At 40.1% G+C, this 14,371-nt stretch overlaps 1 protein-coding gene across 1 annotated transcript; it reads left to right on the top strand.

Annotated features, from left to right (window-relative positions):
* Positions 1-7,866: 7,866 nt before the first annotated feature.
* On the top strand, positions 7,867-8,632 carry LOC110694541. The gene is made up of 2 exons (XM_021871722.1): positions 7,867-8,112; positions 8,212-8,632. The coding sequence occupies exons 1-2, from the start codon at positions 7,957-7,959 to the stop codon at positions 8,479-8,481; spliced, it is 426 nt and encodes a 141-aa protein (XP_021727414.1). The 5' UTR covers positions 7,867-7,956; the 3' UTR covers positions 8,482-8,632.
* Positions 8,633-14,371: the final 5,739 nt, after the last annotated feature.

Here is a 14,371-nt window from a genome sequence, read left to right as displayed (position 1 = left end):
ATTCTTCAAGGCGGCCAGGCTGATGATATCAGTTGCGCTACCCGTGTCAATCAATTTTCGTCCGACCTTCAAATTGGTTATCTTCATAATGAATACCATGGGATCATTGTGTAAGGCTTTGACCTCCCCCCGATCGGCCTCACTGATGATTACTTCGGGGAAGGGTTCGGCCTTTACTGAGTCCATTTGCATCACCTTTCCCAAGTTCTGGGCGTCCTGCTTGATCCCCTTCATAGTTGGGCCGCCTGAAGCAAATCCACCTGATATCACGGCCACAAAGCCTGAATCAGTGCTATTCCCATCATCTTCATTATCCTTATTCTTATCATTCTTCTGTCTTTGCTCGGACGTGTTGTTTGTCCGTGTATAAGTGAATTTGGACTTCATCACGTACGAATTCAGCATGCCCTTCTCGACTAGCTTGTCCAGCAATCTCTTCAAGTTGATACAATCGTTTGTGTCATGTCCCACGTCCTTGTGGTAATGACAATACTTGTTCTTGTTCCTATACTGAGTCGGGCCTCTCAGCGGCTGTGGCTTCTCAAATTCAAACTTATCCTTGATTTCCATCAAGATAGAATAACAGTCCTTGTTGGTTTCAAACTGAGGCTCGTACGCCTTGACCTTCTTGGACTTCTGTGGCTGGGCATCAGCCACCCAGACTTCCTTTCTCTTTTTTCCTTCTTTCTTTTGGTCGGCCGAGTCTTGCTGAGAAAGTTTTTTCTCAGCCCCCTTGGCCGGCGCTTCTGATTTTGTGAGCGAACAAAAGTCCGCCGCTTCAATATAAGCTTCGGCTTCCTACAAGACACCTGCGTATATCCGAATCTTTTTCCTTACCAGGTCAAATTTAAAACCATTGTGCCTTAATCCCCGGAGAAATTCAGAGTAAGCCATTTCGTCCGGCAGATTATGAATTTGGGCTTTTTCTTGGTTAAATCGTTGGACGTACGAGCGTAGGCCCTCATTCTTCCCTTGGACGATTGTCGCCAAGTTAAGGCTAGTCTTTCGAGGCGGTATGTTGTATGAAAAATTTCCCACAAATAGCAAACTAAGAGTAGTAAAACAATTGATACATCCGGCCGGCAAACTGTTGAACCAATCCTGCGCCACACCTTTCAGAGTGGCCGGAAAGAATTTGCACTAAGTAGCATCATCTACGCTGTGCAAGTACATCAGATTCCTGTACGAGGTGATGTGTTCTTATGGGTTGCCCAACCCATCATAGGCTCTCACAAGTACACTCTTCACCTTTGGCGGCTGAGGGGCATTTAAAATATCTTGCGAAAACGGGGGCGGCTTATCTCCTAGAGTAAGTAGGCGCAACTGCCAATCGATGGGTTGTGGCTGCACGGACGGTCCAGCCAGGTAAGGAGCCTGTCCGTACACCTGCCCGTATGGCCCATATTTTCCGTAGGCCTGGGGGTTCGGCTGCATCAAGCCATTGAACCCCTGAGAAGGTTGATATTGGAGTGATTGGGCTGGAATAGGAGTTGGAGTATGGATGACTGGAATAGGAGTTTGGGTGCGGACCGCCTGACTTCTGCTAGAGATGGCCGTGTTGGTATGTTGGGAGAGAGAATGATGTGAAAAATCATCCGGCATACACTAGTTGAAAAATTCAAAAAGGCAACCCCCTTTTGGCACCGGTTCAAGCCAAACCGGTGCCAAAACCCGGCCCAAAAATGGGCGGGATTAAAAAAGTTGGTAAAAGGCACCAGTTCAACTCAAACCGGTGTCAAAAAAACTAAAAAGCACCGGTTTGAACCGGTGCCTTAGTGAACCGGTGGTTTTTTTTAAACAAAAAAAAAACCGGCCCTTTATTTCATTCATTCCCTCCTTTCTTCCCCCTTCTTTCTTCCTCCTTTCCTTAACCATTCACCTGGCCTTCACTGTTTCATTCGAAAAACCCAAACCACTGCTGCCTCCGTCCCCTCCTTTTCCCTCCACCACTGCTGCCACCTTGAACACCACCAGAAAACCCATAACCTAGTCTCTGTCCCCTCCTTTTCCCTCCATCTCTGCTGTTCGAATTGAAGATTCCGCGCCGCAGCCCTGCTGTTCGAATTGAAGAAGCCTCGGTCTGCCGCCGCGCCGCAGCGCTGTTCTCCTCTTTTCTTCTCATCTTCTCTGCTGCCGCGCCAACTTCGACCCTTCTTTTGCTGCACCACCTTCAACCGCCGCGCCGCAGCCCTGCTCTCTTCTTTTCCTGCGTACATCACCGCCTTCTTTTCCTCTTCTCATCAAATTCACCTTCTTTTGCTGCACCGCCTCCATCTCCGCGTATAGCAGCACGCCTCCACCTCCATCAACACGTACAGCAGCACGCCTCCACCTCCACCAGCGCGCACAGTCTTCCAACTAATTTAGGGTAAGTTTTTTATTTTTTTGTTAAAAATTGAACAATTATTTTGAAATATGTAATTCTATTATTTTCAATAGCATTTTGAACAATTATTGTTAAGAAAATTAAAGTCAAGGAATGTATATAATTTTACCTAATTTTTTAATTTTTGTATTGGTTGTTTATTTAGAAATTTTGAATACATATTATACATTAGAGTAATTTTGTATGTTTAGAGTAATTTTGAATACATATTATAGATTAGAGTAATTTTGCATTACCTCGTTCCTTAGTTGAAAAATTTGTATGTTTTAATGGGTTATTTTGAGGTTGATTTAATGATTAATTATGAATATAATAGAGATTAGTAAAAATGTTACTTAATTAGTTGAGTTTTTGTATGTTTTAATGTGTAATTTTAGGTTGTTTTAATGGGTAATTGTGAATATATTAAAGAATTAGTGACCTTGCTTCTAATTAGTTGTGAATAAATTAGAAAATTGTGAATAAATTAGAGAATTGTGATTACATTATAGATTTGTGAATAATTTAGAGAATTGTGATTAAATTAGAGAATTGTGCATAAATTAGAGAAATAGTGATATTGCCACTTAATTAGTTGTGAATAAATTAGAGAATTGTGAATACATTAGAGAATTGTGAATAAATTAGAGAATTGTGAAAACATTAGAGATTTGTGAATATATTAGAGAATTAGTGACGTTGCTAATTTTTGTTTTTTTAATATATAGATTCATATGTGAATTAAAGCAAGAGTTTAATTAGCTTGAGGACTACGTACATATTGAGCTCAAGTGGGTAGTTGCTATATTGGTATGATTACTAAACTTTACTTAGCTATATTTCTTTCTATTCATCCATTTAATAAAAGTTTATTCATGAAATTGCAACTTGTGTATTGTTTAATTGCAAATAAATACAACAATATATAGAATACATGAATTGCATCATCATATGCCTAGGTACCCGTTCAAGGTTTTCTCATTAGGAGAAAGTCTTGAATAGTCCCCGGTTGGGACTGTTCTTGAATGTGTACTCTCATTTAGGTGGTGAATGTATGTTTTCTTTTCGATTTTAAGGAACATCTCGGCTTACCATTTCCTCACTATGTTCTCTGGGTACATATGTGGGTAATTAATTATCTACATTGTGTACTTGGAGAACTAGGGGGAAATGCTGCCGGATTTTCCTTAAAATTGAAAAGTTGACATACATTCACTAGTGAGAGTAGACATTCAAGGATGGGTTAGGTTGGAGTGATAAGGACCCTTTGGAAACATGCATTTTTTCACTCTATGAATGGTATATTCACGTTTTGTACTTGAATTTGATTTACATAAAATATGTAGCACTTACACATTATAATTATATGGTGCTATATATATGTTTAGAGACAATTTACTAAATGAAGAAGGATCGTGGTTGGATGTATGGTAGACGCGATACATTGGAATTTTGGAATGGGGTTCAAGAGTTTTGCGAGAGGGCTTTAGCTTATCAACGCACACTGGGAGGCAAAGGCCTTTATTGTCATTGTGTTGATTGTAATTGTGTGAATGTGGTCGATAGTGTTGAAATCATTAGAGATCATGTATTATGTCGTGGGTTTAGGCAATTTTACCATGTGTGGATTTGGCACGGAGAAAGTGGAAAGTACAGTGGGGATCTTGATCGGAATGATGTGCGTGTTAGAAGCACTGAGATTCATGTGGACGAGGAATACGAGAATGATGAGTATATTGTTGATAATGGTGAGGATGGAGCCGATGAAGATCAGGCGGATGAGGTCGAGGATGAACAAGTGGATGAGATGTTGCAAGGTGTTGAAGGTGAAGTGTTTGAATTATTATCGAAGGCTTCCAAAAAGCCTTTGTATCCCGGGTGCAAAAAATACTCCAAACTATCGGCCGTGCTAACACTTTTCAACATTAAGTCGAAGCATGGGTGGACGGACATCAGTTTTACTTCTTTGTTGACCGCATTAAGTGATATGTTGCCTGATGGGAATGAAATTCCTAAGTCTTATTATTACGCAAAGAAGCTCATGTGTCCCTTTGGTTTGGAGTATAAGAAGATACATGCATGTCCTAATGACTGTATTTTGTATCGAAATGAGTATGAAAAACTACAGGAGTGTCCACGATGCAAGCGGTCGCGGTACAAGCGCATGAGTTGCAATCTTGGCACGGAGGGACCTCCTGCTAAGGTATTGTGGTATCTTCCCATTATTCCAAGGTTTAAGCGTCTGTTCTCAATACCAAAAGACGCTAAAAACTTGAGGTGGCATGCAGAGGGAAGAAAGAAAAACAGAATGTTGAAGCATCCAGCTGACTCTCCACAGTGGAAGAACATTGATTTGAAGTTTGAGGAATTTGGTAATGAAGTCAAAAATTTAAGGCTTGGGTTGTGCACGGACGGGATAAATCCATTTGGCACTCTTAGTACCCAACACAGCACATGGCCGGTACTTTTAGTGATTTATAATTTGCCTCCTTGGCTGTGCATGAAACGTAAGTATGTAATGCTTTCATTGCTAATAACTGGTCCTAAGCAACCTGGAAACGACATAGATGTTTACCTTGCGCCGCTTATTGACGACTTGAGAAAGATGTGGGACAAAGGGGTTTCCGTTTTCGATGCTCATCCGAACGAGATGTTCACATTGCGTGCAGCCCTTATGTGGACCATGAATGACTTCCCTGCATATGGCAACTTGTGTGGGTACAAGGTCAAAGGGAAAAAAGCATGCCCCATATGTATTGATGACACATCAAGCGTATACCTGACTCATTCTCACAAAGATGTGTACCTACGGACTCGAATGTTCCTTAGGCGTGATCACCCGTACCGTAGGCAGAAAAAGGCTTTCGATGGAACCGTGGAAGAGGATACTGCGTCTAGACCATTGACTGGTGCTGAGATTAGTGCTCGGGTGAAAGGGATACAAACGGTGTTTGGAAAATCAGAAAAAATTGTGGTCTCAGCTGCTCTGTTTAAGAAAGAATCAATCTTTTGGAAGCTGTCGTACTAGAGAGAACATGACGTTAGGAATTGTCTTGATGTGATGCATATAGAGAAGAATGTGTGTGATGCTCTTTTGGGGACGCTTATGAATCTCCCAGGCAAAACAAAGGACGAAAAGGGTGCACGGTTAGATTTGCAAGAGATGGGGATTCGTCCAGAATTGTGGCCTCAAGAAAAGGTCAGAAAGGGAAAGGAGCCGAGAATAGAAGATGAAAGTGTTTCGAAAAAGGGGAAGGAGAAGAGCAAGGGAAAGGGAAAGGGAAAGGCCAAAGATGCGTCAAAGAAGAAAGTTAAGGGTAAAGGGAAGGATGAAAAGAATTAATTTACCCCCAGCTTGCTATACATTGTCAAGGGTAGAGAAACGTATGTTTTGTGCATGTTTGTACGGCATTAAGGTTCCATCAGGGTACTCATCTAACATGAAAAGATTTGTAACCTTAAATGGAGAATTGAAGCTGACAAGTATGAAATCCCATGATTGTCACATTATGATGTAAGTATTCCTACCGATTGCAATCCGTGGTATTCTACCGAAACACGTGAGGGAAGCGATTACAAGCCTTTGTTTGTTTTTCAATACAATTTGTAGCAAAGTTCTTGATCCTTGTACACTAGATGCTTTGCAAGCTGATGTGGTTGTGACTTTGTGCAAATTTGAGATGTATTTCCCACCCTCATTTTTTGACATAATGGTTCATCTGGTTCTTCATTTGGTGCGTGAGATTAAGTTGTGCGGTCCAGTGTTCATGAGGTGGTGCTACCCTTTTGAAAGACACATGGGTACATTACAAGATAAAGTACGGAACCGAGCTCAACCTGAAGGAAGTATAATGCAAGGGACAATGGGTGAGGAGATAGGTAACTTTGTGGCGGACTACATAGCCCTTTCTCAACCTATTGTTCTTTCTACTTCTCGACATGAAGGTAGACTTGATGGTCATGGCACAATTGGGTCGAAACGAATGTCACCAGACCGAGATCAGTTCTTACAAGCACACCTTTATGTGTTGCACCATGTTTCAGATGTGCAGCCATAATTAGACGAGCACATGGCTTGTTTGCGTGCCGAATTTCCATCCAAAGGTGAAAGGGCACTTATGCAGTTGCACAATAAGAAATTTGTTGATTGGTTTCGTGAACGAGTAATGAGTGGATTGAATGATACTAATGTGACCGATACAGTATGGTGGCTTGTGTACAGTCCTAGGGATGATGTCCGTTCATTTGAGGGATATGACATCAACGGGTACACTTTTTGGACCGAGGCTCGTGATTTGAAATCTTCCTCCACCCAAAACAGTGGTGTAACTCTTGTGGCATTGTCAAGGGAGTTTGCAAGTTCTAATGATAAATCACCTGTCGATGCAGAGTTGTCATACTATGGTCGAATTCAAGAAATATGGGAGCTTGATTATTGTGACTTCACGGTTGCTCTTTTCAAGTGTAAGTGGGTTGATAATATCATGCGTAACGTCAAACATGAGGACTTTACTCTTGTAGATCTTGGCCACTTGAATGATAGTGCGGAACCATTTATCCTTGCATCTCAAGCTAAGCAAGTGTTCTACGTAACTGACCCAATGGATTCAAAATGGTCTATAGTGCTAGCTGGAAAAAGAAGAATCCTAGGCATTGGAGATGTTGAGGATGAGGAAGAATATGATGCGTTTGATGATTCAGCACCTTTCAATGTTCCTAGACCTGGAGTACTAAATGACATAGACAACGAAGCAGGTTATATGCGATCAGACCACAACGAAGGAATTTCAGAATGAGGTAGTTTGATTAAAAGTTAGTAATGGTTTCATTGCAAATATAGTTTAGTTATCATGTATATAGGAGCATAAGTAGGCGAAAATGATATATTTGTAGTTTGAAATTGCCTAAGTGTACTCATTATCATGCATATACAAGGTTATAGGACCATAAGTAAGTGAAACTGGCATAAATAGCTTCTACTTAACCCAACTCCTTTGTTTTGTGTATGAACTAACATTTATTCATTCTAACAACCTATTTTCCATATGTAGATTGAAATTGGCATTTTGTACTCATTATCATGCATATACAAGGTTATAGGACCATAATAAGTAGGTGAAAATGGCTAAAATAGCTTCTACATAACCATAATAACTATCATGCATATACTTTACTATACACTAATATTGTTTTATGATTGCTTTGACAGGTGCTTATATCTCATGGCGGACGATCATGATCCTCGTTTGGTAGAGGACATTGACGATGATGAGTATGAGGACGAGTACGAGGATGACGACTCCGATGATAGTGATACTCCTTATGATGTGAATAAGGAGGATGACTTGGGTGAGCCAGAGGATCAGGCTCAAGATGAGTTCGAGCGTAGGCTTGACGATTTTGAAATGTCAGCTGAACGTGCACCGGCCATTGTAAATACAGCACGTGAGATTGTTGGTGAGAACCCGACTCCTGAAAGTCAAGGCCAAGGACAAGATGAAAACAACACAAGTGGTGGAGGGGGGGAAAAGGCACCGGCTGAAAGGAAAACAAGGGGTCCGACGAGAAGCTTTAAGAAACCGGACGGTCCCATGGTCTTGGAGTATGACAACAAAGGCCAACCCGGGCCCAAATGGCGTCGACAATATGCTAATCAAGTTGGCTTATGTTCGCGGAAAATCCCCATTACACTTGTAATGCGGCAAGTACCTCCGGGTTTGATTCAAGCATTTTGGGATGATACAAGGGTAAGTGTGTTTTTGGCACATTTAGACAATTTAAGATACCTTAACCTTATGATTGGTTTTAAATAGAAACTAATAATCGGTTTTAATTTGTGCTTGCAGAGGCAGTTTTCTATTCCTAATGATCCCGAGAAGAAAAGGGTGTTTGTCTCTTTATTAGGGGAAAGATTCAGAGGCTTTAAGACCAAGTTGACTAATCGGTGGATCCATAAGAAGAAGAAGGTGCAAACAAAGAAGAAGAATGCCAAAGAGGATAACCGTCTCCCGTGGCAAATATGGTTGACCGTGTCAAAAGATGATTGGGAAGAGTTCGTTAGAATGAAGAGTCAAAAGAAAGCCATTGTAAGTTTGTGTAAATCTGATGTCAATTGAATAATAGCTTGACACTTTTTGTATTAATGAGACTAACATTTTTTGTTTTGTAGGAACTTCGAGAGAAAAATCAAGCGAATGCAGAAAAGAAGGAATACGTCCATCGTATGGGTCCTAAGACTTTTGCTGAAAAGAGACCTGAGTGGGCCGCTTCGGGTTTATACCCTAAAACGCTTCTAGTGGCATCGAAGGAACCCTCTAGTTCCACGATCACTACATTGGTGAGTCGTGCCGGTGATTTCTTTTGTTCTCTCCATTCGTTTGATAAGAAAACCGGAAAATGGTTCATCAAGGGTCCGGAAGCCAAAAAACTGGCAGATAAGCTAGTAAGTTACCAATGAATTGTTGAAATTAAGTCACTTTTGCATTTAATCACTGTACAAACCATTAACTGTTTTACTGACCTCATTTTTCCTTATGTTATAGCTTGAGCACACTCAAGAGATGGTGGAGGGCAAATTTGAACCAAGTGTGGAGAATGACCCTTTCACCATGGCTTTGGGAAGGCCATACCATCCAGGACGAGTAGTAGGTTCGGGAGGGTCATTGCTTGGATGGAATAAGGTGATGGATCCCGAATACACAAAATCGAGTAGATCTCGAGCCAGTGTTAACTCACCGGGGGAGTTGGATGCCAAGGTGGCATCAATTAAGGAACAAGTACGCAACGAGTTAGTTGGTGAATTGAATGCTTGGACGAAGCTGATGAACTTACCGACTTTGCCGTTCCTCACTCGTACCCCGGTCGACTCATGTTCTGAACCAGAAGGACAAGGAGAAGGTGATAGACATGGAGGAGATGAGATACGTGGTGAAGATGTGCCACCTCAGGTAAAATCAATTGGGTTATTAAAAGTTTTAAAATACCGAGTTAATTGAGATTTTAGGTGCAATGATTGATATACTGTTGCAGGTTCCTACTCCTACACATGCGGACTTGAGGGAGCTTGAAAATCCAACACCGCATGAATTTCCAGAGTTACAGGTGATTTGTAACCCTCTACCTTAATGAATTTTGTTATATCTATGCTGTTGTAAAAGTCCTATTTAACTATCTTCTTTTTATATATATACTTGTGTAGGAAGACACCCGGTGTGCACTTCTAGCCCCGGGGCATGCAAATAGTACCGTGTTGAGTTTGGTGGCGTATGGTACTGCCCAACCGACGACGGGTGCTACGGCAGGGCCACATCATTACTCGGTTGGGATCGATTTAGTGGTTGTGGGGTTCAAAGAAATCCCACTACCCGTACCGATAGAGGAGGTTGAGATAACAGCGCTTTGGCAAGCTGTAGGTAGCTTCGTTGATTGGCCACGTGCATGGGTGAAGTTGATTAATAAGGAGGTAAATTAGCTACTTACTTGCCTATTTTCTTCATTTCTCAACTTATAAACTCCTTGCATCTCAAAACAACTCATAATCACATATTTATAAGTGTTTGTCATTTGAAATTACATAAAAATCGCCAAGTTCTAAGTTTTTGGGTCCAATTCATCAAAAAAAGCCATTTTGACCCGAAATGGCTACTCACTTGGCTATTTTCTTCATTTCTCAACTTATAAACTCCTTGCATCTCAAAACAACTCATAATCACATATTTATAAGTGTTTGTCATTTGAAATTACATGAAAATGGCAAGTTCTAAGTTTTTGGGTCCAATTCATCAAAAAAAGCCATTCTGACCCGAAATGGCTACTCACCTGCCTATTTTCTTCATTTCTCAACTTATAAACTCCTTGCATCTCAAAACAACTCATAATCACATATTTATAAGTGTTTGTCATTTGAAATTACATAAAAATCGCCAAGTTCTAAGTTTTTGGGTCCAATTCATCAAAAAAAGCCATTTTGACCCGAAATGGCTACTCACTTGGCTATTTTCTTCATTTCTCAACTTATAAACTCCTTGCATCTCAAAACAACTCATAATCACATATTTATAAGTGTTTGTCATTTGAAATTACATAAAAATTGCCAAGTTCTAAGTTTTTGGGTCCAATTGTAAGTGATTGTGAGTTGAAACTTATTATTTCTCAAACTATTTCAGATTTCCAATGGAAGAAAAACTTCAAAGAGAACGAGGGTGGAGAAGCCTAAAAGAATTGATCAACCTAAGAAGAAGCTAAGTGAACAACAGTCCAAGAGTGAACAAGCGTCGAAGTTGCACTCTTCGAAAGGTTCACACATGCCACCTACTCCACTTGTTGAAGACATTGTTCTTCAATCGCTCTCTACTGACATGACCTTTCTTCACAGCCGTGCTTGTCATTTGGTCGATCCCATGGAATTTGCACTTCCTAACGCAATGTTCCACTATGATGAGGATGCAATTGCATGGATCAGCAAAGAAGATGTGAAGGAATTTCTACGTGGTGCAAAGCTTAACATTTCCCTCATTCAAACATTCATGAGGTACTTCAATGCCCACATAATCTATACTTTTTTCAAGTTATTCAAATTGATGGTGATTATCCTACATCTGATAAATTAATCAATGTTCATGCACGCAAAGCACTACAGGAGCACTTAACTGACACTGATTCTCCTTGTAAAGTTGGGTGGTTATGCCCCGAGCAGTTATCCACTACTAAAATCATAGGCAACCCCCATGACGTGTTGTACTATGTTGAACAGAGTATAAGGGAATCAACGCGTGCGGGAGACAAGTTCATATTCGCCCCATGTTATAGAGAGTAAGTCTAACCATGTCAAATTCAATCGATTTGGCCTCATTATATGTTGACTCCTAAATATTAATTACCTTGTCTATTGTGAACTTATGTAGGGAGCATTGGAGCCTCATGGTGATTTGTAATTCCACTAACACAATTTATCACCTTGATTCAGCTCGATCATCGGAGAAGTGGCTCGTGAAGTCTATATTGCAAAAGTAAATATATATAGCAACCTATAGTGATGATTATTGCTAATAATAACTAATTTAGTAATAATATGACTAATCAAATTTGATTTTATTTTTTTATACTACAGTGTTATGAAGAAGCTACATTGTCGTGCTCCAAAGGGTCCAACATGGAAGACACCGTTGGTAAATTACATGATGTTATTGTGATTATCTTGAAAATCTATGGTAGTAAATATTTGCTTATTTCCTTTGCATGTTTCACTGATGTGATTTGTTTGTCATATGCTAGTGCGCACAACAAGAGAATGGACTTGATTGTGCTTTGTATGTGATGAGATTCATGCTTGACATTGTGACTCATTGTACGGACACTCAACAGCTTGATGAGGTAAGTCCTAAAACTTCTTGAAATGCTATATTGATGTGATTTCACGCCTTAGACACTTAATATTACCCAACAATGGCATGTTATGAGAAACAAAAAAGCTATTTCACAAGAAAGGTAGAAAATGGGCTGAATAGATTCATATGTGCCATGTTAGGGCCATTTTGTGTTAATATGCTCTTTTGATGTGATTTCTTTCCTTATACACATATAACTAGATAATATTGACATGTTATGAGATAAATAAAGTTCATTTAATAAGAAATGTAGGAAATGGGCAAAGTAAGGTCATATAGGCCATATTCGGGCCATTTTGAGTAAAAAGCGTCATAAACCTTAATAAAATGCTCTCCTATACAATTTTAGGGCTTACACACATACAACTACCCAACATTGACATGTTATGAGAAAGAAATAGTTCATTTGATAAGTAATGTAGAAAATGGGCTACATAGAAGTCATATAAGCCCTATTTGGGCCATGTTGAGTAAAATGCGTTGTTAAACTTCTTGAAATGCTATATTGATGTGATTTCTAGCCTTAGACACCTAATATTATCCAACAATGACATGTTATGAGAAACAAAAAGGCTATTTCACAAGAAAGGTAGAAAATGGGCTGAATAGAAGTCATATGGGCCATATTAGGGCCATTTTGTGTTAATATGCTCTTTTGATGTGATTTCTTTCCTTATACACCTATAACTAGATAATATTGACATTTTATGAGATAAATAAAGTTCATTTAATAAGAAATGTAGGAAATGGGCAAAGTAAGGTCATATAGGCCATATTCGGGCCATTTTGGGTAAAAACCGTCATAAACCTTAACAAAATGTTCTCCTATACAATTTTAGGGCTTACACACATACAACTATCCAATATTGGCATGTTATGAGAAAGAAATAGTATATTTGATAAGTAATGTAGTAAATGGGCTATATAGAAGTCGTATAGGTAATATTTGATAAAATACATATTTTTTGCCTAATTAATTATTTTTAAAATAATGTTTTTGTATTTCAAGTTTTGCAAGGTCCAAAAGGATGGTCCGTTGACAATCAAGGAGTTTAATGAAGTTCGTGACATGTTGGCGTCTTTCATCACCTTCAACATGTAAATGGCATGCATTGTAATTGTAAATTATTTATGTTAACTTTTGAACTATATATAACTTATTATTCATTATATATGTGTACTTACTATTATTTGTATATGTAAGCAACTTTTTTTTTTGTATTGCGTTTGGGAATATTTATATCTATATATATATAATTGAATTCTTGTATCTAATATTATTTTTGTATATAATAATTAATAATATTATTATTAGTTATTATAATAATAAAATTATTAATTATTATATTTAATATAATTGCTGGAATTACAGGTTATTATTATTGCAGGTTTTTTTAAAAAAATATTATTGCACGATGGAAAAAAAAAAACGAAAAAAAAAATTATACAAAAGGCACCGGTTAGGCAGGAACCGGTGCCTAAACTATCCACCACCCAAAAAAAATGGCGGGAGAGCAGTATTAGGCACCGGTTAACCGGTGCCTATTCTACCCTATGGCACCGGTTAATCGGTGCCTATTAAACCCTATGGCACCGGTTTTGAACCGGTGCCAAATAGCAGGTTTTTGGCACCCCTCAAATAGGCAGCGGTTCAAACCGGTGCCTTAGACCGGGTTTGAACCGTTGCCTAATGCTTTTTTTTCTACTAGTGATAGTTGGGGTTAAGGCCGTGTCCGAGTAGGCGGCACGCTCCCGCTGCTTATGCCGAAGGTAATCCCTTGCGTCCTTCCATCGTCTGGACGGCTCAGGCTCCTCTCCTCGAGGCTGCCTACCCCTCCCCCCAGCCGACTGTGTTTTCGCCAGAAAATCAGAGAAATTAGTCTGTGGTACCCTCGGGGACCTTCCAGTCGGCCTTCAAAAGGGAGTGTTTCCAGCGTCTGTTGCATGGACTGCTTTGTTGTGCGTCTTCTTTGGAGCCCTTTGTTCCTCTCTCCTGGGCGGCTGCCTAGAGGTAGAGGCTCCATTGCTCTCAATCTCTTTTTTGAGTTTGTTAAGCACGGCCTTAAGAGAGGCTGCTGTAACAGGAGGGTCATCAGCTTCTTGAAATGTGGCTATCAGCGGATCGCTAGTACGGATTGTAGGGATTATATCCTCTACATGTCCATCCTCGCCTGGATTAGGTGTCTGACCGTCTATCGCCATAACGTACGAGTATCCCCACAGACGGCGCCAAATGTTTCGGGTATTTTTTGGATTTCCTGGGATACTGGTCACGCTCTCCTGGCCACGAGACGGTCCAACCTGCAAATCAACGAATATTCCGGTTAACGAAATATTCGCCTCCGACGATCAAGTTAGTGATCGGAGCGGAAAAGGCTAGAGAGAGAAAGTAGAGAGAAGTTGGAGCTATTTAATGCTCTGTTTTTTGTAAATGTCTTAATCCATCCCTCCCATCATAAATGATTGGGGTATTTATAGGGGTGGGACTCGTGCCCCTTTCTAGGGTTTGTACCCTAGATTTACGTGACGTGATTGGCTGCGCAATAAGCAGATGCCACGTGTTACTTTGGGGGCGCCGCTTTGCGGCTTTCATTGATATCTCTCGGGATTTGGGCCCTGA

Source organism: Chenopodium quinoa, unplaced genomic scaffold (assembly GCF_001683475.1).
Source record: "Chenopodium quinoa cultivar QQ74 unplaced genomic scaffold, ASM168347v1, whole genome shotgun sequence".
Lineage (NCBI taxonomy): Eukaryota > Viridiplantae > Streptophyta > Magnoliopsida > Caryophyllales > Amaranthaceae > Chenopodium > Chenopodium quinoa.
This window is presented reverse-complemented; position numbering and strand designations above follow the sequence as displayed.

Coding starts and splice junctions, on each gene's coding strand:
- LOC110694541 (XM_021871722.1), top strand. CDS start 7,957: ATGGTCTTGGAGTATGACAACAAAGGCCAACCCGGGCCCAAATGGCGT. Junction 8,113..8,211: donor CATTTTGGGATGATACAAGG/GTAAGTGTGTTT, acceptor TTGTGCTTGCAG/AGGCAGTTTTCTATTCCTAA.